The 24,405-nt window shown below is 44.1% G+C and overlaps 1 protein-coding gene and 1 long non-coding RNA gene across 10 annotated transcripts in view; one reads left to right on the top strand and one right to left on the bottom strand.

Moving 5' to 3' along the window:
* TTC39B (tetratricopeptide repeat domain 39B) overlaps positions 1-17,992 on the bottom strand; it is a 148,503-nt gene extending 130,511 nt beyond the window's left edge. For 4 of the 9 annotated variants that reach the window (XR_015169530.1, XR_015169531.1, XM_086415057.1 and 1 more), the window contains exon 1: positions 17,708-17,989. Coding sequence is in view for 3 of the 9 variants with exons in the window: in XM_086415057.1 (XP_086271183.1) it covers positions 17,708-17,749 (42 nt within the window). In the remaining 6 variants the exon portion in view is untranslated. Of the gene's footprint in view, positions 1-8,840; positions 8,926-17,707 lie in introns of those variants that run through there. The other 5 variants (XM_086415056.1, XM_086415060.1, XM_086415062.1 and 2 more) reach the window with 5 other exon arrangements.
* On the top strand, positions 16,232-22,640 carry LOC147366873 (uncharacterized). The gene is made up of 2 exons (XR_015169532.1): positions 16,232-17,253; positions 21,686-22,640. It is a non-coding gene; the product is annotated as an uncharacterized LOC147366873 (long non-coding RNA).
* The last annotated feature ends 1,765 nt before the right edge of the window (positions 22,641-24,405 follow it).

Genomic DNA, 24,405 nt, shown 5'->3' with positions numbered 1-24,405 from the left:
TTAGCCCAACCAGATTACATGCGTCATTTCACTCTGTCCAACTCTAGGAATGAAGAAACTATGGCTCCAAGTGCCTTGCCCTTGGTTACCTGGCTTAAGCCAGCTGTCTGCAAGGACATTTACCATTCTTTGTATTTTTTTATAATTTTGTTTATTTTATTTTTGGCTGCACTGGGTTTTCTTTGCTGTGTGGGCTTTTCTTTAGGTGCAGCAAGCAGGGGCTACTCTCTAGTTACAGTGGGTGGGCTTCTCGTGGTGGTGGCTTCTCTGGCTGCAGAGTCTTCCCTGATAGGTCAGTTGGTAAAGAATCCACCTGCAATGCAGGAGACCCCAGTCCAACTCCTGGGTTGGGAAGATCCACTGGAGAAGGGAAAGGCTACACACTCCAGTATACTTGGGCCCCCTTGTCGCTCAGCTGGTAAAGAATCCACCCGCAATGCAGTAGACCTGGGTTCGATCCCTGGGTTGGCAAGATCCCCTGGAGAAGGGAAAGGCTACCCACTCCAGTACTCTGGCCTGGAGAATTCCATGGACTGTATAGTCCATAGGGTCACAAAGAGTTGAACACAACTGAGGCACTTTCACTTTCACTTTCTCTTGTGGCAGAGTGCGGGCTCTAGACTGAGCGCTTCAGTAGTTGTAGCTCTCGGGCTCTAGAGCACAGACTCAATAGTTGTGGCCTACAGGCTTAGCTCCTCTGCACAGCATGTGGGGTCTTCCCAGACCAAGGATTGTCCCCATGTTTCCTGCATTGAGAGGTGGGTTCTTTACCACTGAGCTATCAGAGAAGTCCCTGTGTGCATTTTTAAAATGAAAACAAAAACAAAACCTTCTCTTCCAAAACCAGATCTGAAAATTAATACCAGCAAATGAATACGGAATATCCAGGTGTTCAAATATGACTAGCTGAAATATTTTATACAATCTTTCTAGAATTTTTTTCTGCTCTGTAGAAGTCCAGCCATCCTTATGTATGATAAAAAGCAAAATCCACACACAGTTGCTATTCAAGTGAATGACTACAACTAAGCATTTATAGTATGGCAGGCTCTGGATGAGCTGTCAAAGTTGCTAGTAACAACTCTCTGAGGTGGCCATTAGAATCCCGCATTGACTGATACGGAAACTCAAGCTCACAAAGAGATTAAATAACTTGCCCAAGGTCACAGTGCCTGCAAACGACAGCACCCAACCTACGTCCACTAACCTGCAAGTCCGTCCATGTTCTTTCCTCTCTCTCACACGCCTTCCTAGGAACAGACACAACAAATCTGAAACTCAGGGGTGCCTGAAAAGAGGCAGATTTCATTTGAGACTTCTACTAAGCTGACAATTCCTTTTATTTAACTGCTAATAGTTTAGAAACGCAAATGCGTGTTTGTCCTTGTAGCAGCAAGCTAAACATGGTAGCCTCTGCCTAGCAAATGAACTAGAAAATCAGGAAAGCCATCATCTGTATATACCACACATCTTCTGCTGTATTGCAAACGAGACAAAATTATTCATTTGGACAAGGGTAATTCACTCAGCCCTGGAGCCGTCTTCTGATGATGTCAGAGTGTGAGAGGCATGTAAGCGCTGACACGAATGCACTCGGCTCTGCAGTCTTGCTTTCTGATGCCTCACACGTTTGCTTTGTCCTTGTCACATATAACGGCTGCTCTTTACTTCTACCTGGGAAATTCTGTTTTATCCTGATGACTTCTAATTTTTCAATTAATTTAAAGGTGAAAAACATATTGGAGGCAAGAACAGATGGACACAAGGAATGTTTCTGGGATCAGGAAAATATTCTTAAATTGGATTGTGATAGCTGCACAATTCTGTAAATTTATTAAAGATCATTGAACTGTACACTTTAAAAGGACTGAATGAATGGCATGTAAATTACACCTCAATAAAACTCCTTTTTAAAAAAAAAAAAGAATATTGAGATAATGCTAATAAATTATGGAGGTAAATTCTCCTTTCTTGACAGGCTAAAGATATCCTGTTGCTGGAAAGCACTGAAGGGGGTCCCTTTGCTGCTTTCTGTGGGTGGAAAGTTCCATCCTTTCCTTCCAGGACATCAAGGCTCTTAAATCCTACACCCTGCTGGCTGTCATAGCATGTATGGCCAAAGAGGAATATTTCTCCTTGGAAGCAGCCAGGAATGACTATTTAGCAATGACAATGACTATTTAGCAATGACAATGAGAGGACTGGAGGAGGGCATGGCAACCTACTCCAGTATTCTTGCCTGGAGAATCTCATGGACAGAGAAGCCTGGCTGGCTATAGTCCATAAGGTCACAAAGACTGAAGCAACTGAGCATGCGTGCACCCGAAGGGGAGGGAAAAAGGGAATGTCTGGAAAGGCTGGAACAGAAATGGTACCTGAGGGAGGTCTTCAGCGATGAACAGGAATCGGCCAGGTGAGGGAATGAACAGCGGATGAAAATGCTGAGAAGTGAGAAAAGCACATGGAGCCTGGAAGGGGAGTTATAAGCACTTCCACACGGCCAATATTCAAGGTCCTACAGGAGGGCAAACTCCTGGGAACCACTCCAGACCTACTGAAGAAGAATGGCTTGTGGTGGGACCTGGGATCATGCATCTTAAAAAGCCACCCACTCCCCTCACCAGGTTCCCTATGCACCCTAAAGTATGAGAACCACTGAGCAAGGTCTTAATAAGCTAGGTCTTAATACATCATGCTAAAATAAGATCATGGAGTTCGGTCCCATTCCTTCAGGGCAAATAAATGGGGGGGAAAATGGAAACAGTGGCAGATTTTATTTTCTTGGGCTCCAAAATCGCTGCAGAGAGTGATTGAAGCCATGAAATTAAAAGACACTCCTCCTTGGAAGAAAAGCTACAATAAACCTAGACAGCATATTAAAAAGCAGTGACATCACTTTGCCGAGAAAGGTGTGTATAGACAAAGATATGGTTTTTTCAGTGGTCATGTATGGATGTGACAACTGAACCATAAAGAAGGCTGAGTGCCGAAGAACTGACGCTTTCGAACTGTGGTGTTGGAGAAGACTATTGAGAGTCCCTTGGACTGCAAGGTGATCAAACCAGTCAATCCTAAAGGAATTAACCCTAAATTCCTTGGAAAGACTGATGCTGAAGCTGAAACTCCAATACTTAGGTCACCTGATGCGAAGAAGTGACTCATTAGAAAAGATACTGATGCTGGGAAAGATTGAAGGCAGGAGTAGAAGGGGATGACAGACTATGAGATGGGTGGATGGCATCACCGACTCAATGAACATGAGTTTGAGCAAACTCAAGGAGATAGTGAAGGACAGGGAAGCCTGGTGTGCTGCAGTCCATGGAGTCGCAAAGAGTTGGACACGACTGTCTGAGTAAACAACAACATCATGCTAAGGTGTTTGCACAATACCTCAAAAGTAAGGAGATGCTGTGGACAGATTTTAAGTAGCAAGGTGAGGATGGATTTGAGCTTCAAAAAGATCACGGCACATAGCTTTGGAGGCAGAGCAAGAACCGTAGCACACCCTCGAGGACCTAGGAGTACACACACACTGCCACCTCCTTTACTTTTTAACCTCTTAGACTAAGTGCCTGCTAAGTCGCTTCATTCAAGTCTGACTCTTTCTGCCCCTATGGACTAGCCCACCAGGCTCCTCTGTCCATGGGATTCTCCAGACAAGAATACAGAAGTGGGTTGTTAAGATCTCCTCCAGGGATCTTCCTGACCCAGGGACTGAACCCATGTCTCCTGTGTCTTCAGCATTGCAGACAGATTCTTTACTGCTGAGCCACCTGGGAAGCCCCTTAGACTAAGTAGTCAAACACGTATTTACCTCTTATAGGCCACAGTCTCCTATTAATATCTAGGTGCTTTATGATCTTATGAAAATATAAGAATTTTATGATATTCACTAACATGAAGGATGGAGAAGGCAATGGCACCCCACTCCAGTACTCTTGCCTGGAAAATCCCATGGATGGAAGAGCCTGGTAGGCTGCAGTCCATGGGGTCGCTAAGAGTCGGACATGACTGAGCGACTTCCCTTTCACTTTTCACTTTCCTGAATTGGAGAAGGAAATGGCAACCCACTCCAGTGTTCTTGCCTGGAGAACCCCAGGGATGGAGAAGCCTGGTGGGCTGCTGTCTATGGGGTCGCACAGAGTCGGACACAACTAAAGCAACTAGCAGCAGCAGCAGCATGAAGGAGGGGACCATCCTGCACAGCCTCACATTTGGACAAACTAGAAGTTACCACATATATCATTTGGGTGTCAGGGGGCAAGTGTCATTTTCAGAATATTATGGACACGGCCAAGTCTCTTGCTGACTAATATGAACACTGTTCTGCTGAAACAGATGGTCCATTGAGCCCATGTTTGTGCTCTCTTTTGTGGTGAATGGTTTCCCCTCTCCACTCAGAGAGGGAAAGGTGTGAGGACTATAAACTAGCAGAAGTAACCTCGCCGGAATCCTGAGATTAGCCTACGTAGGAATCCAGCTGGAAGAGCAGTCTTGTAGGACTCTGCATGGGCCTATCTTTATACAAGGCCAGGTCATTATTGGGTTGAGAAATCTTGGTCAAGTATCCGCAACATGCAGATACTTAATTATAATGAGGGCTGACATTTGCACTCCAAATGCTAAGTATTTCATAGGGCATTAATCCCCACAATAACCCTGTAAAGCAGGTTCTATTATCTCCATTAGACTGATGAAGAAACTGAAGCTCAAAGAGATTAACTCATCCCAGGCTGTATGTGAAGGAGCAGGGATTCCAACCCATGTCCGTCCGACTCCAGAACTTGTGCCATAGCGCTTCAGGGGATGCATGAAAAGAGTCTGAGTTTCCCAGTTTTGGATGCCTATATGAGTATTAAGGAAACAAGCAAATTTAATTCATAAAGCTTACAATACTTTATAAACAAATTCACATACAGTCCTAGAAACCACACAGTACAGGGGTCAGCAAACTGTCTCCACAAAGCACCTGTAAGTATTTAGGCCACGGAGGCCAAACAGTCCACGTCCCAACTACTAACTCTGACGTTGTGTGAAAGCAGCCCTGGGTAACACCTAAACAAATGGGCAGGTCTGTGTTCCAATAAAACTTTATTTATAAGAACAGGCAGGAAGAAGGCTATATTTGTCCTTGCAGCAAAGTTTGCCACCCCCTGACCTAGTGGAAAGGGCACTGAATGCAGAAACACTTGGCTCCTAACCCTGACTCCATGCCTAAGAGAGCTGGGTCACCTTGGGTCGGTTATTGCCTGACTGTGTCTAGGCTATGTACTTCTGCAGAAGTTTCTCCCCTATGGACTGCAAAAATGAGGTAAAATTATATTTAGACACACTAAAACAGATTCCCCATCAAACCCACAAATAATAAACACTGGCAGCAATACTTTAAGGTAAAGCAGAAGGGAAAAGAGAACTAACACATTAAGGGTGCTACCATCAGCCCTGAATATTCATTAGAAGGACTGATGATGAAGCTGAAGCTGCAATACTTGGGCCACCTGATGCAAAGAGCCAACTCATTAGCAAAGACCCTGATGCTGGGAAAGAGTCAGAGCAGGAGGAGAAGGGGTTGACAGAGGACAAGATCATTGGGTAGCATCACTGACTCAATGCACATGAGTTTGAGCAAGCTCTAGGAGATGGTGAAGGACAGGGAAGCCTGGCGTGCCGCAGTCCATGGGGTCGCAAAGAGTTAGACAGGACCGAGCGACTGAACAAAAATGTGCCAGGTGCTTTGTAAAGCAGAGTCTTATTTCAACCTGGGTCAGCCTTATGGGGCAGGTATCATTATTCCTGTTTTATAGATGAAAAGCATTAGACAAATTTAATAACGTGTCCAAGGTCACACAGCAAATGGCACGAGAAGCCTAGATGGGAACCCAAGCCAGGAGCAGCTGGAGCAGCTATTCTTGAACAAGGGCCGGGCTGACGATTTTGCACAGAAAATGGCATCTGAGTGCTTCTGGGAGGGGGTCGTGGAGTCAGGCCTCACTCCCCTCTCATCAGGACTCTCCCACTCTGTCATCCATGATGTCCGCCTCCTCTCAAAAAATATCCTACCCCATTTGGCCTGAGAAAAATAAAGTGAGACTCCGAGGTTTGTTGCTTTTAGTTCTGAGTGGAAAGACTGTGACTCATGCTTGGAAAAAAGACTAGGAAGCCCATAACTCTGGGCCAAAGCCGCATCTATAGAAGCGGAGCAAGAGAAAAGGAGGACAGAAGACACCCTCAGAGAAACCAGGACTGGTCCTGCGGACCGCACCAGAGTTGTGGGTCCAGGCAGCTGTGCGTCTGAGCACTTAGCTGAGGGTAAGAGTCTGTGTGACAAAACACAGTCTATGGAATTACTAGAACACGCCTGACTTGTCTGCCTCCTTAACCAGTGCATCTCAGTTTACAATCATCAGCTTAAAACTAAGTACTTTGGAAATGGGGCCAGGAAACAAGAAGATGAAACCATGAAATGGGATTATCATTGCTTCTATTAAAAAAAAAAAGTAAAAGATACACATTTCCCATATGTGACAGGATACATCTGTCAAACAAGAAAATTGGAGGGAAAAAAACTCCTTAGCTGAGCGTTCAAGGCCTATCCGATTCTGCAGGAACACACACAGCAGCACTGCCTTCCTGCCTCTCACATATTCTTTGCTTCAACCTCCACCAAGCTTCCCCCATACTCCCCATTGCTCGTTCCCCATTGCTCCCTCTGCCTGAAGGAATCAAGCAGCGACTGGCTGCATGGTTGCCTGCTAAAATTCCACCCCTCAAACTCCAGATCAAATGTCATCTTCTAGACCATAGATGTCAGAGCTGAGAACTTCAGAAACAGATCATCAATGTCAACTGCTCCAGGTTACACAAGAGGAAACCAAGGCCCAAACTGGTTCAGTCACACAGCTGGGCAGTAAAGATGAGGTTTGGAAACCAAGTCAGCTGACTTGGGGGTGGGGGTAGGGAGACGTGTCACCACCATCCTCCAGGTGAGTGACTACCCCAGGAAAGCTCTCTTTTCCTCCTCCTCCCAGAGAACCAAGTGCCAACACACACTCTCCAAACTCCACTCCGTTCCAGGTGACAGTGGATTTTGTGTCTATATTCCTCGCCTGATCCACAGAGGTCAAAATCATGTCTTACCCATTATGTTATCCCAGTACCTAGCCAGGCCTGCACAGAATGGGCCTTCACGGCACTATAACACTCATTCAACAAAACAAAATTCCAGAAATTCCCCTCCCTCCCCACCTCTGGGCCTGTCTCCCTCCAGGCAAGCCGCCTCCATGGTCTCCAGAGGAGCCACCTACAGCCCAAATCTCACCACACCTCTGCTCAGTTGAAACCCTTAAATGCCCACCGTGCACTACACAATATCCATGACTCCTCATGAAAAGCCTACAGGAGCCCTTCCTATCCTTCCAACCTCATTTCCTGCCACCAGGAGAACCACAATCACTTCTTCACTTCCATAAAACGTGTTAGTCGCTCAGTCATGTCCAACTCTTTGTGACCCCATGGACTCCCACCAGGCTCCTCTGTCCATGGGATTCTCCAGGCAAGAATACTGGAATGGGTTGCCATTCCCTTCTCCAGGGCATTTCCTGACCTGGGGAACAAACCCGGGTCTCTCGCATTGCAGGCGAATTCTTTACAGCCTGAGCCACCAGGGAAGCCCTTACTTCCATATCTTATGCCTGCTATTCCCTCTCTCCAGGATGCACTTCAGTCTCTTCTCCATGCCTAACCCCTTGTTCCTGCCAGATCCAGAATGTCTAAGAAATGGCCTCCTCGGGGACACCACCCCTGATTACCCATTCCCTCCCCTCACTCCGGATGAGATGCCCTCCTCCGTGCTCCCAAAGCACCCCAGCATCCCTCCTCCATAGTTCTCAGCAAAGAAAACTGCATCTATTTGTTCACACACCTGCCCCCACGTCTCACTAGACATTACTGAGGACAGGAGCACCTGGCATAAACCCAATACATTGTTAAGACTGAATATTCTTCTCCCTCACTAGTTACAATCAGATCCAACAAATATACACAGTGCATTATTTTACTACAATATTTTACAACATACATCCACAGATCTCAGAAAAAAAAGAAAAAAAAAAAGAGCTCTTACTACACACCCTCATCTTTCAATAACGAGCCAAAATGCGTAACGGCATTATGAACTGCTAGGCAGTCAACACATGAGAAGTTCCTTTGAGAGAGGTGTGGTGACCTAGCCAGTATGGTCAACCAGCCAGAGTCGCTCTGGGTGTGTGACTGACCCCCACTAGGCACGGGGATAGAAAAGAAGAGTTCTGACACAGTTGGTGATCAAGGTGGGGTCTGACACAGGGAAGCCCTACAGGGTCCTGGGTACTCATCTCCTGGCAAGTGAGCACACAGTGACTTCAGGAGACCCTCCTGAGCTGGCCGCTAGGGCCACTGAGACTGGGAGCCAGGAAGCTGTCAACAGCCAGCCAGATGGAAACCGGGAGCCTCACAGAATTCACAGTATCCATTTCACACTGCAGATAATTACTAACAGCACCCGTGTGCAGGGAGCTAAGATGGGAGAGCAAGCAGTGCACCCAAAGAAGGACTGACTCCTGCCAAAGAAGCACACCTGCACTGCTGGACTCAGGAGGAGGGAGACGATGTCGGGCAAAGGGGACAGGAGAGAAAATGAGGGCAAGTTTCACCCTCGTTTCTCATCTGAGAAAGTGGCATTCCCAGGAATAGATGAGCTTTCAAAAGACTCAAAACTGAACATGCCAAGAAAACTGCCTGTTCACTAGAGCTGACATCCAGGCTGACAATAAGCTGCTGCTAATTTTTCCCATCTTACTCACCTGCAGGACCAATTTACAACCTCCCTTCCACAACCTTGCCCAGATCCATTCACTCAGAAACAAATGGCCGAGCTCCCTCAATGAGGAAGGCACAGTGAGCCACGCAGGTGAGTTTTTTGTGCCTGAGGTCCATGCCCTCCACACCCACTTGAAGGCTGAACCCTACCCACTCCTCTTCTCAGGTAACAGCACCTCCGCCAGCAGGCAGTCATCGGTGACTGGCTCCTCCCTTCCCCGACTCCACTGCCTTTCAAATAGGCCAATTCCTCCTCTCAGTTCTCGATGAGAAGTCCCTCCAGTCGGGCCTCCTCTCTTCAACCCCATAACTTTTGCTCCACCGCAGTCATCACTTCCCACTTGGAACTGTAGCAACAGCCTCTTTGCCCTTCCACCACCTCCACAGACTGGCTGCAGCAACTTCACCAGATTTAGCTTCCTAAAATAAGTATACCACTCTTGCCTAGTTAAGACACCCTCTGGGTCCTCATTTTTTGCACCTCTCAGTCCTCCAAGGCTCTCCACACTCTGAGCACCCTGCTGACCCCAGGGTGTGCTCTCCTCCCTGCCCACGCCTGGGCCTCATCACACTTGCTCCACCCAGCACATCCTTCTAACTCAGTTCAGGGAGCCAGATTCCTCCAGCTCCATTCTTCTTTCTCAAAATTACCTCTCCTATTGGGGTCTCTTGTGTTTCCATACACATCTTAAAATTTTGTGTTCTACTTCTGTGAAACATGCCATTGGTGATTTGATAGGAATCTGCAGGTTGCCTTAAGTAGTATGGTCATTTTAACAATATTGATTCTTCCAATCCAAGAACACAATATATATTTCCATTGGTTTGCGTCATCTTCCATTTTTTTCATCAGGGTCTTACAGTTTTCAGAGTATAGGTCTTTGCCTTCTTAGGTAAATTTATTCCTAGATATTTTATTCTTTTTGATGCCATGGTAAATGGGATTGTTTCCTTTATATAAACACTACTATACACAAAACAGATAATCAACAAGGACCTCCTGTATAGCACAGGGAACTATACTCAAAATCTTGCAATAACCTAAAATGGAAAAGAATCTAAAATATATAAATACATACATATATATATACATACATATATATATATACACAAATATACCTATATGTGTGTATATATAATGGAATAACTTTGCTGTACACCTGAAACTAACACAAATCAACAATACTTCAATAAAAAAATTTTTTAAAGACCCAGTTCAAATACCACCTCTTCTTTAAAGCCTTTGCATGTGTGCTAAGTCACTTCAGTCGTGTCCAACTCTTCATGACCTGACAGACGGTAGCTTGCCAAGCTCCTCTGTCCATGGGATTTCCCAGGCAAGAATACTGGAGTGGGTTGCCATGCCCTCCTCCAGGGGATCTTCCCAACACAGGGATCAAACCCAGAGATCAAACCCGCACCTCCTGCAGCTCCTGTATTGCAGGAGGATTCTTTACTGCTGAGCCACCTTTGCCAGCCCCTAAACGAAGGCAACCAACCATTCCTGTTTGGACCTGTTATTCTGGAGTAATTACTGAAAGCACCATATTGACTTTCCCAGGTCCCTGCTGTGGATGATAAACTATATGGCTCTCCTACCTAAAATCTGCGCTGTGCTATACTTAATCACTGAGTCGTATTTGTGACCCCCATGGACTGTAGCCCACCAGGCTCCTCTGTCCGTGGGGATTCCCCAGGCAAGGATACTGGAGTTGGCTGCCACGCCCTCCTCCAAAGGATCTTCCCAACCCCTGGGAATCGAACCCAGATAGAACCCAACCCAGGGATCGAACCCATCACAGGCAGATTCATTACCATCTGAGCCACCAGGGAAGCCCACCTAAAATCTACCCTGACCCAAAGACAGCACTTGTTACTTGTCTCTTTCGCTACACTGTGCGTTCCTCAAGAGCGATCAAGACATCTCCTCTCCGTGTGGACTTCCAGCATCTGAAGACTGCCTGCACCTGGGGAGGTGCTCAGTGAACACAAATGGAATGGAAGAATGAATCTGATTGGAAGAAAACTGTAGCAATCAGTTTTACCCAGACAGCATCTAAAATGCCACTAGGGAAATTTTCTAAATCACAATTAAACCAAAAAAATCCTGGGCAAAAAAAGCAAGCCATGGAAGCATCTGTCACATAAACCATTTCTTTCCCTAATCCAGTGTTTCTCAACTTTTTTTCAATATTGTCCTCCCACCTTGAAAGCCTTTTCAGACATTTTTCTCCTAACCCTATGAAATGTTAATAGCACAGAAATATTTCTGTACTTTATACATAAAAAAGCAAGTATAAGGTTTACTCTTTTTATTCAAGAATAGGTTCAGAATGACAATAAAAATGTTAAATTACATTTTATATTTTAAGGTTACTAACATTAAACTTTATTACTGTATTTACTGAGCAACTTGCAATGCAATTTTAATGTAAAATATTATATATCAGATTACATATAAAAATTACCAATTTCTACATAATAATAGCAATGTAACCAAATTTTTCAAAGACTTTAAAAACTGCTCCTTTTCCAGCAAAGGTAAAACAATTGAAAAAAAGAAATCTTCCTAAATGTTATTTTTAATGAACTTAACTTTTGTTTTATATGAGAAAATCATTTTTAACTTATCCAGCTGCTAAATATTCATTCAGATATCATCAATATTTTTTCTTTTTGATACTTGACATAGTTATTGGTAAGCTCAATAACTCTAATAATTAAGAAAATAGAAACTACTTTTATTTAATTTTCAAATCCCAAGTCACACACAGAACAGTAAGGGCCAAACATAAGCACTTAACATCCACAAGACAGCCCAAAGCAGCCCATACATATAAGGAGGTCACCAAGATAGACAGACTTCAGGATTAAGCTATTGATGGTCAGAAAGGTCTACAGCGATAGCCATATATTTGCCATAGGTTTGTTTTTTTTGTTTTTTTGTTTTTTTTAATTTTTATTTTATTTTTAAACTTTACATAATTGTATTAGTTTTGCCAAATATCAAAATGAATCCACCACAGGCATACATGTGTTCCCCCTCCTGAATGCCATAGGTTTGTAATAATGACCTTGTATACATTCTGTATATCTTCCATGAACTTCATGTCAAAGTTGCTTGTGTGATACACAAGAAAAACCAATGAGAGAAATTTAAATGTTAAGAAACAGTATTTTAGCCACCAAGGTTTGAAGGAATGTCTGGAACCACTGGAATGTCTAAGAAGTTTCTGTCTTCCTCCAGAACCAATTTTTGCTGCCTCTGAGGTTGCAAGCCCTAACCTCTTATGGTTCCCACATTTTTCCTCCTAGCACCTAAAGATAAAAAAACAAAAACACCAGTTTACCTAAGAAAACACCCATTCCACAGCTATCATAAGAGCCCCACTACTACCATCATCTCCTTGGGTACTTCAAAGGAAAAGGGATTCCCATGTTATCAGCATTTTCCCAAAAAAAGGAGCCTCCCTGCCTCTAAAACATATAGACTTTCAGAGCTTGGAAGAATACTCAGGGCTCATGGCACCCATTCATCTTCAGATGAGGAAACATAGAAGAGCAATAAGAGGTTGAGAGCCTGGGCTAGTCAAGGTCACTCTTATCGTTATAGATAGAGACCTCGTCAGTCTAGGTCCCTGTTGTATCTTCAAGCTAGCACCAGGCTGGGCACATAACATAATCAGATGTTTGTACACTTAATGAATGAATGGCTATTGGGTAAATGAGTGACAGATTTGAGAGCCCAGTTCACCTAATTCCTAACCTACTACTTTTCCAACCAAACCACCTGGTCCCCTTTTACTTCCATATGAATATCAAATAGTGACCTCAGTCAGTCAGTTCAGGCGCTCAGTCGTGTCTGACTCTCTGCAACCCCATGAATCGCAGCATGCCAGGCCTCCCTGTCCATCACCAACTCCCTGAGTTCATTCAAACTCACATCCATCGAGTCGGTGATGCCATCCAGCCATTTCATCCTCTCTCGTCCCCTTCTCCTCCTGTCTCGAATCCCTCCCAGCATCAGAGTCTTTTCCAATGAGTCAACTCTTCGCATGAGGTGGCCAAAGTACTGGAGTTTCAGCTTTAGCATCATTCTTTCCAAAGAACACCCAGGACTGATCTCCTTTAGAATGGACTGGTTGGATCTCCTTGCAGTCCAAGGGACTCTCAAGAGTCTTCTCCAACACCACAGTTCAAAAGCATCAATTCTTCGGCGCTCAGCTTTCTTCACAGTCCAACTCTCACATCCATACATGACCACTGGAAAAACCATAGCCTTGAGTAGACGGACTTTTGTTGGCAAAGTAATGTCTCTGCTTTTGAATATGCTATCTAGGTTGGTCATAACTTTCCTTCCAAGGAGTAAGCGTCTTTTAATTTCATGGCTGCAGCCACCATCTGCAGTGATTTTGGAGCCCAGAAAAATAAAGCCTGACACTGTTTCCACTGTTTCCCCATCTATTTCCCATGAAGTGATGGGACCAGATGCCATGATCTTCGTTTTCTGAATGTTGAGCTTTAAGCCCACTTTTTCACTTTCCTCTTTCACTTTCATCAAGAGGCTTTTTAGTTCCTCTTCACTTTCTGCCATAAGGGTGGTGTTATCTGCATATCTGAGGTGACTGATACTTCTCCCAGCAATCCTGATTCCAGCTTGTGCTTCTTCCAGCCCAGCGTTTCTCATGATGTACTCTGCATAGAAGTTAAATAAGCAGGGCGACAATATACAGCCTTGATGTACTCCTTTTCCTATTTGGAACCAGTCTGTTGTTCCATGTCCAGTTCTAACTGTTGCTTCCTGACCTGCATACAGGCTTCTCAAGAGGCAGGTCAAGTGGTCTGGGATTCCCATCTCTTTCAGAATTTTCCACAGTTTATTGTGATCCACACAGTCAAAGGCTTTGGCATAGTCAATAAAGCAGAAATAGATGTTTTTCTGCAACTCTCTTGCTTTTTTCATGATCCAGCGGATGTTGGCAATTTGATCTCTGGTTCCTCTGCCTTTTCTAAAACCAGCTTGAACATCTGGAAGTTCACGGTTCACGTATTGCTGAAGCCTGACTTGAAGAATTTTGAGCATTACTTTACTAGCGTGTGAGATGAGTGCAACTGTGCGGTAGTTTGAGCATTCTTTGGCATTGCCTTCCTTTGGGAGTTGGAATGAAAACTGACCTTTTCCAGTCCTGTGGCCACTGCTGAGGTTTCCAAATTTGCTGGCATATTGAGTACAGCACTTTCACAGCATCATCTTTCAGGATTTGAAATAGCTCAACTGGAATTCCATCACCTCCACTAGCTTTGTTTGTAGTGATGCTTTCTAAGGCCCACTTGACTTCACATTACAGGATGTTTGGCTCTAGGTGCGTGATCACACCATCGTGATTATCTTGGTCGTGAAGATCTTTTTTGTACAGTTCTTCCATGTATTCTTGCCACCTCTTCTTAATATCTTCTGCTTCTGTTAGATCCATACCATTTCTGTCCTTTATCGAGCCCATCTTTGCATGAAATGTTCCCTTCATATCTTTAATTTTCTTGAAGAGATCTCTAGTCTTTCCCATTCTGTTGTTTTCCTCTATTTCTTTGCATTGATCGCTGAGGAAGGCTTTCTTATCTTTCCTTGCTATTCTTTGGCATCTGCATTCGAATGGGTATATCTTTCCTTATTTCCTTTGCTTTTCGCTTCTCTTCTTTTCACAACTATTTGTAAGGCTTCCCCAAACAGCCATTTTGCTTTTTTGCATTTCTTTTCCATGGGGATGGTCTTGATCCCTGTCTCCTGTACAATGTCACGAACCTTAGTCCATAGTTCATCAGGCACTCTATCTATCAGATCTAGTCCTTTAAATCTATTTCTCACTTCCACTGTATAATCAGGGATTTGATTTAGGTCATACCTGAGTAGTCTAATGGTTTTCCCTACTTTCTTCAATTTAAGTCTGAATTTGGCAATAAAGACCATCAAATCTAAATTAAGTGCTTGAAAAGCTTCCAAGCTCTTTTAGTTTCACACATCCAGTAAGTTTAAGAGCAGGGTCTTGTGCACCTGTGGTAGAGCACTTCAGCCCATTGAAAGTGAGGGACTTTCCACAAATGAGCTAAGGGTACCGGATCTACAAGGCAACATTTCTTACTTGCTTACCCTGCCTTGAGCTCTTTTCTAGAGTTCTTTTTCACACGCCACATCTCCATACCCAAACTGGGAACCGCAGAAAGTCAAAACTGCCTTCCCTTTCTAAGGCACCTGCCATGTTTAAGCACAAAGCAAATGTTCAGTAAATGTTTGCGACATTTATTCTGGTGGAAGCAGGGCATCATGAGAGACAAAAGCAGATTTGGCATGAACAAAAGAATTCGGTTTGTACTTTGCTCATTTCCTAGAACCAGTATAGTACCTAACATGTAACAGGGGACTAATAGTTGGGGGATTTTAAAAAATGAATAAAAGATATGGCCAAAAGTGAGTAATTATTAAGCTTTGTCTTCAATTCTGTAGTCATTCATTCACTCCACAAATACATATTACCAACTATCTTGTGTGCTAGGCTCTCTGCTGCTTTGAAACCTAATTTCCCCCACAGAGTTAGAGCCATCCTCCCTAGCCAACGCCTGGCATTTGGTTCACCTTGCAGGCAGAGGGCACAGCTAGCGTAGCCCTATGTTTCAATACCTATCGTTCAAGCATTCTATCCCAACAGTGCCCTGAACTAAACAATTATATCTAAGTGTTGCAAAACAAATAATCACAATTAAGGGTTGCAAATCTTTTTCATCAAGCCCAGGAATTTAAGTTTTTTACTCCACATTTACTACCTACTCCCAATCTTATTTCCTCAGGCATAACGCTGATTAAAATTGTTATACATAGAAAAGTGGCTGGAAACTAGGCTAGCACATCAGATTGAGACCACACTGTAAAGAGCCTTGCATGCCAAGAACATACGTGCGTGCTAAGTTGCTTCTGTCGTGTCCAAATCTTTGCAACCCTATGGACTGTAGCTTGCCAGGCTCCTCTGTCTGTGGGATTTTCCAGGCAAGAATACTGGAGTGGGCTGCCATGCCCTCCTCCAGGGGATCTTCCTGACCCAGGGATAGAAACCAGGTCTCCTGCACTGGCAGGTGGATTCTTTACCACTGAGCTACCGGGAGAAGCCCCATGCCAAGAACATGGATAGTTAATTTAATATACAGCTGTGCTGTGCTAAGTCCCTTCAGTCCTATCCAACTCTTTGTGACCTCATGGACTGTAGCCCACCTGGCTCCTCTGTTCATGGGATTCTCCAGGCAACAGTAGTGGAGTGGGTTGCCACGCCCTCCTCCAGGGGAATCTTCTCAACCCAGGTATTGAAACTGCATTTCCTATGTCTCCTGCATTGGCAGGCAGGTTCTTTACCACTAGGGCCATACAGCAGAGAGTCATAAAAACCTTTAAGGGAAACAGTGAATGTATAGTCAGAGCACCAAGAAAGTGTTATGTTATCTTTTACAGAAAAGATCTAAGACAAGAGGAAAGAAAAAAAGCTGGCTCCAGGTCATACCAAAAAGACAATCTAAAGCTACAAATAAAGAAAGGCTGTCACAGATGAAAATGGCAACGAATAAGCCATTTCATCCTTTGCTTTTATGTGTAACTTAAAAGTTTCAACAATAGACGCAGCCATGCAAACTCTAGTTCATTGATCGGTCGTTTGAAGTCCTCCTTGGAAGGCACAGGCTGTAAGAAAGCTTCTGGACAGTCCGGCGTGCCCTCTTGTCGGCCAGTCGTGTAAAAGAGCTGGAGCTTAGGTTTTGTTTTGTTAAGGGCTACATTTAAAACACAGTATTAGTTGCCAGAAGTTTCTCGACATTGAAAAGATGGGCAGGAATCTTAGCCCGCCAACTCCAAGATCTTCCACTATTGCATCACTTGAAATGAAGCCTCCTCAGGCAACGACTTGTAAAATTCAAGTCAGGTAAAATGGCAGCAGCTGCTGCCGGCCGGCAGCTTCAACTTCAAGAGCGAATAAGAGAGCGTGTCTCTGCGGAGCTGCCAACTGCTCACAGCAAGTCAATAAATCAACAGGTCCTGCGCGCGCGCCCGAGGGTGCTCAGACCCCGGCGCGCCAGCCACAGGAGGAAGTGGCTAATTACTTAAAGACAGTACAGAGACCGCAGTTGAAGGTCGGAGTCGGTTCTCCCCGCGCCTTCCCTCCGTCTACCACCCACTCTGGAAATCTGATGGTGAAAGCACCAATTTCTAGGCTGCTGCTCCAGGCCCCTAGCCCTCCGACCCAAGGACAGCTCTGCCTTGCCCGCTGGTGCAGACAACCGGAGGGCTCCTTCTTCCTCCTGCTGGCCCCCTCCTCTCATCGACTGCAAGCCCTTCGATTCTGCCACCGAAAACTTCCATAGAAGGTGAGATTCCCAGATCAGGAGACGGTTCCACAAACTCCAAAGCGCCAGTGTCGGAACTTCAGGGTCAGACCGGTAATGCCTAGGCGTCCCTAGTAAGGCTCAGAACTGCTCTATACTGCGGGTCCTGCGTTCCGCGCGCTCGCCCCCATCCACTAGCCGCCCGGAAGCGGTGCCCTCGCTTCCCACGACCCTAGGCGTGATGCTTGGAACCTCAGCAGCGCCTCCAATCCGAGCGCCGCAGAGACCCTCCTCGCTCCAGCAGGGACGGACTTCCCAAGGTCGGGTGTCCCCACTCGCAACCCCCGTCTCCTCCGGTCGGGAGACTGTAGGTTCCAGACGGGCAACCAAGGGGGCGGGGCCTTGGCCGTCCCTGCCGAGCTCGCTCAACCCTGCAGAGCTCGCTCACCCCTCCCGGGCTCCAGGGGTAGTGCCCACACTCCCCACCGGCCAGTACCTCGTCCACTTCCAACTCTGCTCCGTTGCCGACGAGCGCCATGTTCCTCCTCCGGCTGCCGCCGCCCAAAAACCAAACAGGGTGCTCGGAACCAACTCAGTTTCTCAGCCCGGGGCTCAGCCCAGCGCCAGCAAGGGAGGAAGAGGGCAGCCCAGCGCTCCCGCCGGGTCCCGGGCGGGGCCAGCGCGCTGCTGAGCAAGTGCTTTCCCCGCCCCCAGGGCCTGCACATCCGCCGAGCATCCATTTCTCAAGCCGGCGCCGGGTGGCCCCCTCGACATAAGCTCCGCCCCTTGCAGGCCTCGCCCCACCCTCTACGAGGCTCCGACTAGAGAAGCCAATCAGATTCTTGCAACGCGTCTCCACCTCCAGGCAGCATCCACTTCGGATCCACTTGGGCGGGGTCATTCCATGGGCGGAGTCACTTTGTGGGCGGAGTCACTCGGGAACCTCGCAGGTCTCTCGCACCCTGTGGAAAGGTATTGAATACCTAGGAGTATTGTAGCGCTCTGTGCGGAGGCTATTGCTCGCCACCGGCCAAGAGAGCACAGGCTTAGCGTGGCCAAAATGAAAGCCACGGTATCCCCGAGGCCCATTTGAAGTGTCCACCTGGTCCCTGAGCCAATGCCAAGTCCCTTCCCCCGCCAAGTGGGCACTGCGTCTCGCAAATGGCGAGGCAACCTCGCGTCAAGGTCACCAGTCACCCAGAGGTTTTTGTCATTCCACCTACCCAGACACTGAGGGACATCGTCTTCTCATACAGGGATGATATGTTTGCTTCTGTGTATGTCTGATAAATTAAAAATCATGGGACAGATACTTATGCAACTTAGAGTTCTCTTCTTCCAATATCTGTCACAATGACCCCTTTTGTAATCCCAAATATATGTGCATAAGTCGTGTTTAAACTATATACCCATGAGGGTAGGGATGCTGTGTCTTCTTGAAAGTTGTATTCCCAGCACCTAGAACAGTGCCTTGCAGTGGGTGCTCCAAAAATATTTACTGGCTTCCTTTAGAAATTGATTCCTGTGTCTAACACAACTGGAAAATTATAAGCTGTATTTTAGGGGTATTGGGGGGGCATTAGTCAGCTTTGTTTTACATACAATAAAATTCACCAATTTTAAGCTTCTAACTTGATAAATGTTTACAAAACACCATTCCAATCATAATTTAGAACACACCCATAAAGTTTCCTGTGCCTGTTTGCCATCAATTTCTTTTGCCCACTCTCTGGCCTGGGACAACCACTGATCTGCTTTCTATCACTTCATTTTGCCTTTTCGAGAATTTCATATCTATAAGTCAATCATAGGGCACATGGTCTTTTGTGTCTGGCTCATGACAGGCATTTAACGGTCATCCAGTGACAACTATAAAGATTGCTAACATTTATTGAGTACTTCCTACATGCCAGGACTATGCTGAGCCCCTTGTTTAACTTACCTCATCTATCCTTTGCCCCATGAAGTAGATACTGTTAACTTACAGATGAGTAAAATGAGGCTCACAGGGTTCAAGTAATTTGTTTGCAGTCAGACATCTATTAAGGAAGTAAGGATGCCAGAATCTGAACTTCAGCATTCTGACTTAATGGTGTGGTGGTAACCATTGTTCCACACTGCCTCCAACCACCACCTTCCCCTTCTTTCTCCCTATTTCAGTAGAACAGCTGCCTGCACATGTCTGTTACATGTACTTTCAGTGAGTCAACTTTGCATCCTTGAAACTTGCTCTACAGTTTTAATGAGTCACTACGTACCTTTATACTAGAAAAATGAAATTGTTCTGCCTCACAAACAGATTAGATTATGGTGATGACTGCACAACTGTATGATTCATTACAAATCCTTGAATTGTATAATGTAATGGGTGGATTTTATGCCCCTATATATTATATTTCAGTATCACAACTTTTAAAAACAGGCTAATACATTCTTGCAGCACTCTTAGAATCAGGTATGTGTGGTTAGAAGGGACCTGGGGTCATTTAATTACAATACCCCTGAAAGTTTCCATTCCTCCCCCAACCTCCTGTTTATACTTAGCTTTCTGAGGCTGGATTTCCTGTCTGGGTCCAGATCCTACTCCTTATTGCTCATGCATGATTCCATTTTTTAAAGTTCATTGGCTCCCAAATTAATACCACATTTTTTAACATTAAGCCATCTTGTGGTGGCTTCTTCCTCTCCCGTATACTTTGTTATTTTCTTTCCATTTCAACTCCTCAAATTTTAAGGAGATACAAAAGAACTTGGCTTTAATGAGTGGCATGATGATGTCAAAGTGAGAATCAAGTTTAATTTTTCAGAAATCATTCTTATAAATAAAAGTTGGTAGTTTTTTTTTAAATCAGAAACCAAATCTGAAACCCTGTGTGTTTTAAATTCATGTCACTAGATGAGTAGCATTCCTGTTTCTGAGGAAGCCAATTATGAACACAGAATTAATAAGTGTGGCCTAGCCCCTAAAACATCTAATCAAATTTGCTGTGCTCATGGCAGATGCCAACTTCTCCTTCTTGCATATGTGCGATCCTATAAGATTATGAATCACAAATATAAAAGATCTTTTTGCAAAGAATAATTAAAATGGATTCATTTCTGTAACAGAATTCCCCTTTCCAGTTTGCTGATCATGATGTACTCTATCAGTCAAGTGAGATTCGTCAAATATCCCATTTCCCAAAAGAAGCTAGAAAGAGGTTCCACAGAAGCAGTATCTGAATTTTTTTTTTTTTTTTGAAGATACGTCTACTGGGAGCTGTTGGAGTTTCAAATTAAACCTAATCATGCAGACAATATAATCTTTATTATTCCTAAACCTGTTACCTTTAGCACTTGTAAGGTTTTTTTTTAGTTGATGTATATGTGCTAAGTCACTTCAGTCATGTCTGACTCTTTGCAACCCTATGGACTGTAGCCCTCCTGGCTTCTCTGTCCATGGGATACTCCAGGCACGAATACTAGAGTAGATAGCCATGCCCTCTTCCAGGGAATCTTCCTGACCCAGGGATCAAACCTGAATCTCTTATGTGTCCTGCATTGGCAGGCGAGTTCTTTACCACTAGCACCACCTGGAAAGCCCTTTTTAGTACCTTCTTCATTTGTGTAGGAGAGATAATGATTTTGCATATAGAACTGAAAAATTTTAGATGCTTGTATCATATCATTGTAAGTCATGCATTTGTCAGTGGCTTTGTCTCACATTCATATCTTAGCTCAACAAGGAGAACTTCCCCTTCTAAATTATCCCTCCTTCTCTGTCACCCACAAAGTGTCTTCCTGCTGCCTTAGCACTTACCACTATCTGAAAATATCTTGTTCATTTTTCCGTTTACTTGCTTATGATCTATCTCCGTCAACAACAACATCCGCACGTTGGCTGTGATGTAAGCTCCATGAGAGAAGGAACCTTGTGTTTTGTGTCTGCAACAAAACCCTAGTGCCTAACACTTAATGAATATTTCATAAAAGGTTATTGAGTGAATGAATGAAAGTATATAAAGTTCACAGTACACAGAGCATTTTGTTTAGACCTAGTAATGTCAATGTTTCAACACAGTGATTTTTTAAAAACAGAGAAAACCAGTAAAGATGGAGAGTAAAGAATGCAAATTACATGAAGTCTAAAAAGTAAATACTGTTTTTCTTAGGGTGATGTGGCAGGCATGATGACTATCTTTAATGCCTCCTCTTTTTCTTTTTTCAAAATTATACAAGAGCTAAGCACTTAAAGGTCCCTTAGTGATCTAAAAGAGTTTAATTCTTGTCACTGGGAGAGGCTTAAATGCTACGGGGGAAAAAAACCTCATTATTTAGTGGAGACTGAAATCCTCCCTTAAGAATATCCCTGTTCTCAGCATTTGGAGCTGGGTAAACACTCATTTTGCCCCGTTTATCAGTTGTTCACTTTTTCACACACATACAAATAATCTTTCCCATCACTTTCGTATTTATTTTCACTATTTCTCTTTAGATTAATCTCACTTTTTCCAGATGAGGAGACACCCACGGAAGAGAAAAGCAGAACAGAGACTAATTGTGGCAATATGAAACCTCTGAGTGCAGCATTGAGAATTTAAAAAACAAGAATAAATAAGGAATCTGCGGCAGAGGCTGCTCATTGCTACCCAATGTTCGTTCTCCCTTTCTTCTATTGGTAAGAGAACCTGAGTTTATATAAGGCAGCGTGGTGTCCAGCTAAAAGGTTGCATTTTCAAGAACTCCTTCACAGCTAGAAATGGCCAATGTAACTAAATTTCAGACAATGAAATATATTTTACTTCCAGAAAGGCTATTTAAAGGGAAATGACTGAACAGAGGCATATGGTACCTTTGCCCTTCTGCCTCTTCTCCTTCCAACAGCCCGGAACAGATGCAATGGGTGGAGCTCCTGCTGCCCTTTTGGACCATGAAGTAATACCTTGAGAATGGAAGCCATAAACTAGAAAAGTGGAACAAAAAGACAGAAAGAGTCTGGATTCTTGATGACTATGGAGCTGCTGCACAAGCACTTGATTACCAACCTCCAGATTTCTACTATTCTAAATTATTACTAATTATATTCAATTACTACCTTAAGTTACCACTATACTGAGCTTTCTGTTAGATGCAAACAATCTTAAATCTATATGTAGAAGTATATAATTCAAAGTGTTATTAGATGTTCTAGGCTCCAGTATACCTTCCCACTGACTTCAGCTGAAGCATTTGGAACTTCTACCCAATGTTGGATTGGAGTAGACTACTTGGAGCAGTTTTTAAAGTCATGTACACCTTCTTTCCTGAAGATATGTTCTTCAAGTCCTCTTTCTCCCGGTTCTGTTGTGCCTTCTTTTCTGGCATATTTTCCCTCATATTGCTAGAGTCTGTTATTGTCCTACAATCCAAATATTCTCCAGATTCTGAAATATATTGATACTAGCATCTTTTTTATGATATTCTTATTTTGTTTCATGACAGTTTTAGTAAACCAATAATTTTTTTTGGCCATCTTCAGCAATTCTATTCTCATAGCCTCTTATAGACCTAGTATTTACCATGTTTCTTCCTTTTTTGTTTAGTTTTGTGTTTTGGCCATGTCTCATGGCATGAGAAATCCTAGTTCTCAAACAGAAATTGAACCTGTGCCTCCTGCTGTGGAAGTGTGCAGTCTTAACCACTGGACCTCAGGGAAGTCCCTATAACACTTCTGATTGAACACTTTGGTTTTATGTTAGGCAGTTCCTGTAACCACTGAGAGGAGTCACATACAAACCTTCTCCGTAAGACATACACAGAGCCAACATCTATATTCTAAAATCAGTTTTGACTTAGCACTACAATGTAGCTCTGAGTGTCTCTAAAGCAATGGCTCTCAAACTTGAGCACATCAGAATCACTCAGAGGGCTTGTTAAAACACAGGTTGCTGCTTGTAGTCCCCAGAGTTTCTGATTAGACAAGTCTGGGGTGGGTCTGCCTGTTGCTGTGGCTGCTGCTATGAATTCAAGAGCCAGGTCTAGAGAACTGCTGCTCTAGATCGTGGCCAGCAACTTGAGTCCCTCAGGCACAAGCAGCCTACCTGGCAGATACAGCACACCCACTAAAGGTTCAAGATGAAACACTAGATAAGTGCTTTGTGCTGCTACTTAGCATACAAGGACTCACATTCTATGTAAAAGAAAAAGCTGTGACCGTTTCCTCCTTGATATTCTTTCAACAATAAGGAAAACAATTAAAGTGGTGAGACTATAGCTTTATTTTCGTGTGATTCAATAAAACCACTTTCATTTTATTTTCATCAATTTTTACTTTTGTCAAGTGACCGACATAAAAAAGAGGTAGGTCCTCACTGCTCCAAGAGAGCCTGACTTCCACACAGATACGGGACCATCAGCAATTAAGCCTCATCTCCTAGTTCCTTGAGATATTGATTTGTGATCTTTTTTTTTTAATTAATTTATTTTTAACTGGAGGATAATTGCTTTACAATGATTTGTGATCTTAAACAACCCACTTCAATCCTTTCAGGTTTTTTTGTGGCAACAAATATAGAATGAGTATTTCCCTGGTGGCACAGTGGATAAGTATCCACCTGCCAATGCAGGAAACGCAGGTTCGATCCCTGGTCCGGGAAGATTCCACATCCTGCGGAGCAACTAAGCCCATGTGCCGCCACTACTACGCAGCCACTGCCCGCCTCCCTTCCCAAGAAGCCCCTACAGAACCTATGCTCCACAACAAGAGAAGCCATAGCAATGAGAAGTCTACACACCTCAACTAGAGATTAGCCGCTGCTGGCTGCAACTAGAGAAAGCCTGTGCAAAGCAACGAAGACCCAACGCGGCCAAAAATAAATAAATCTTTCCTTAAAAAGTTATAAAAAATATAGAATAAGGACATGACTTTCCATATCCATAAGACTAAAATCCTGGGATTTACTTGGAGTAAAGGACACTCTCTTTGACTCGCAGTTATGAGAGAGTGGGATGTGGTAACAGGAAGCAGCCAAGAAGGCAATTTTACATGTTCCCACATTACCAGGTAACTCAAGGAATTCCACCCCCACCATACTAGCTAATATGCTTGGGGTGGGGGAGACTTTTAAGGAGAAATAATTTACACTATTCTCTATACTCTATTTATATACCATCACTGCTTTTTGATGTTTCTAGCTGACTTGGAATTCCCCATTGACTTCTGAAAACGTGTCTAAA

Source organism: Bos grunniens, chromosome 8 (genome assembly GCF_055505025.1).
Source record: "Bos grunniens cultivar Pamir isolate PY7600 chromosome 8, Bosgru_T2T1.0, whole genome shotgun sequence".
NCBI lineage: Eukaryota > Metazoa > Chordata > Mammalia > Artiodactyla > Bovidae > Bos > Bos grunniens.
This window is presented reverse-complemented; position numbering and strand designations above follow the sequence as displayed.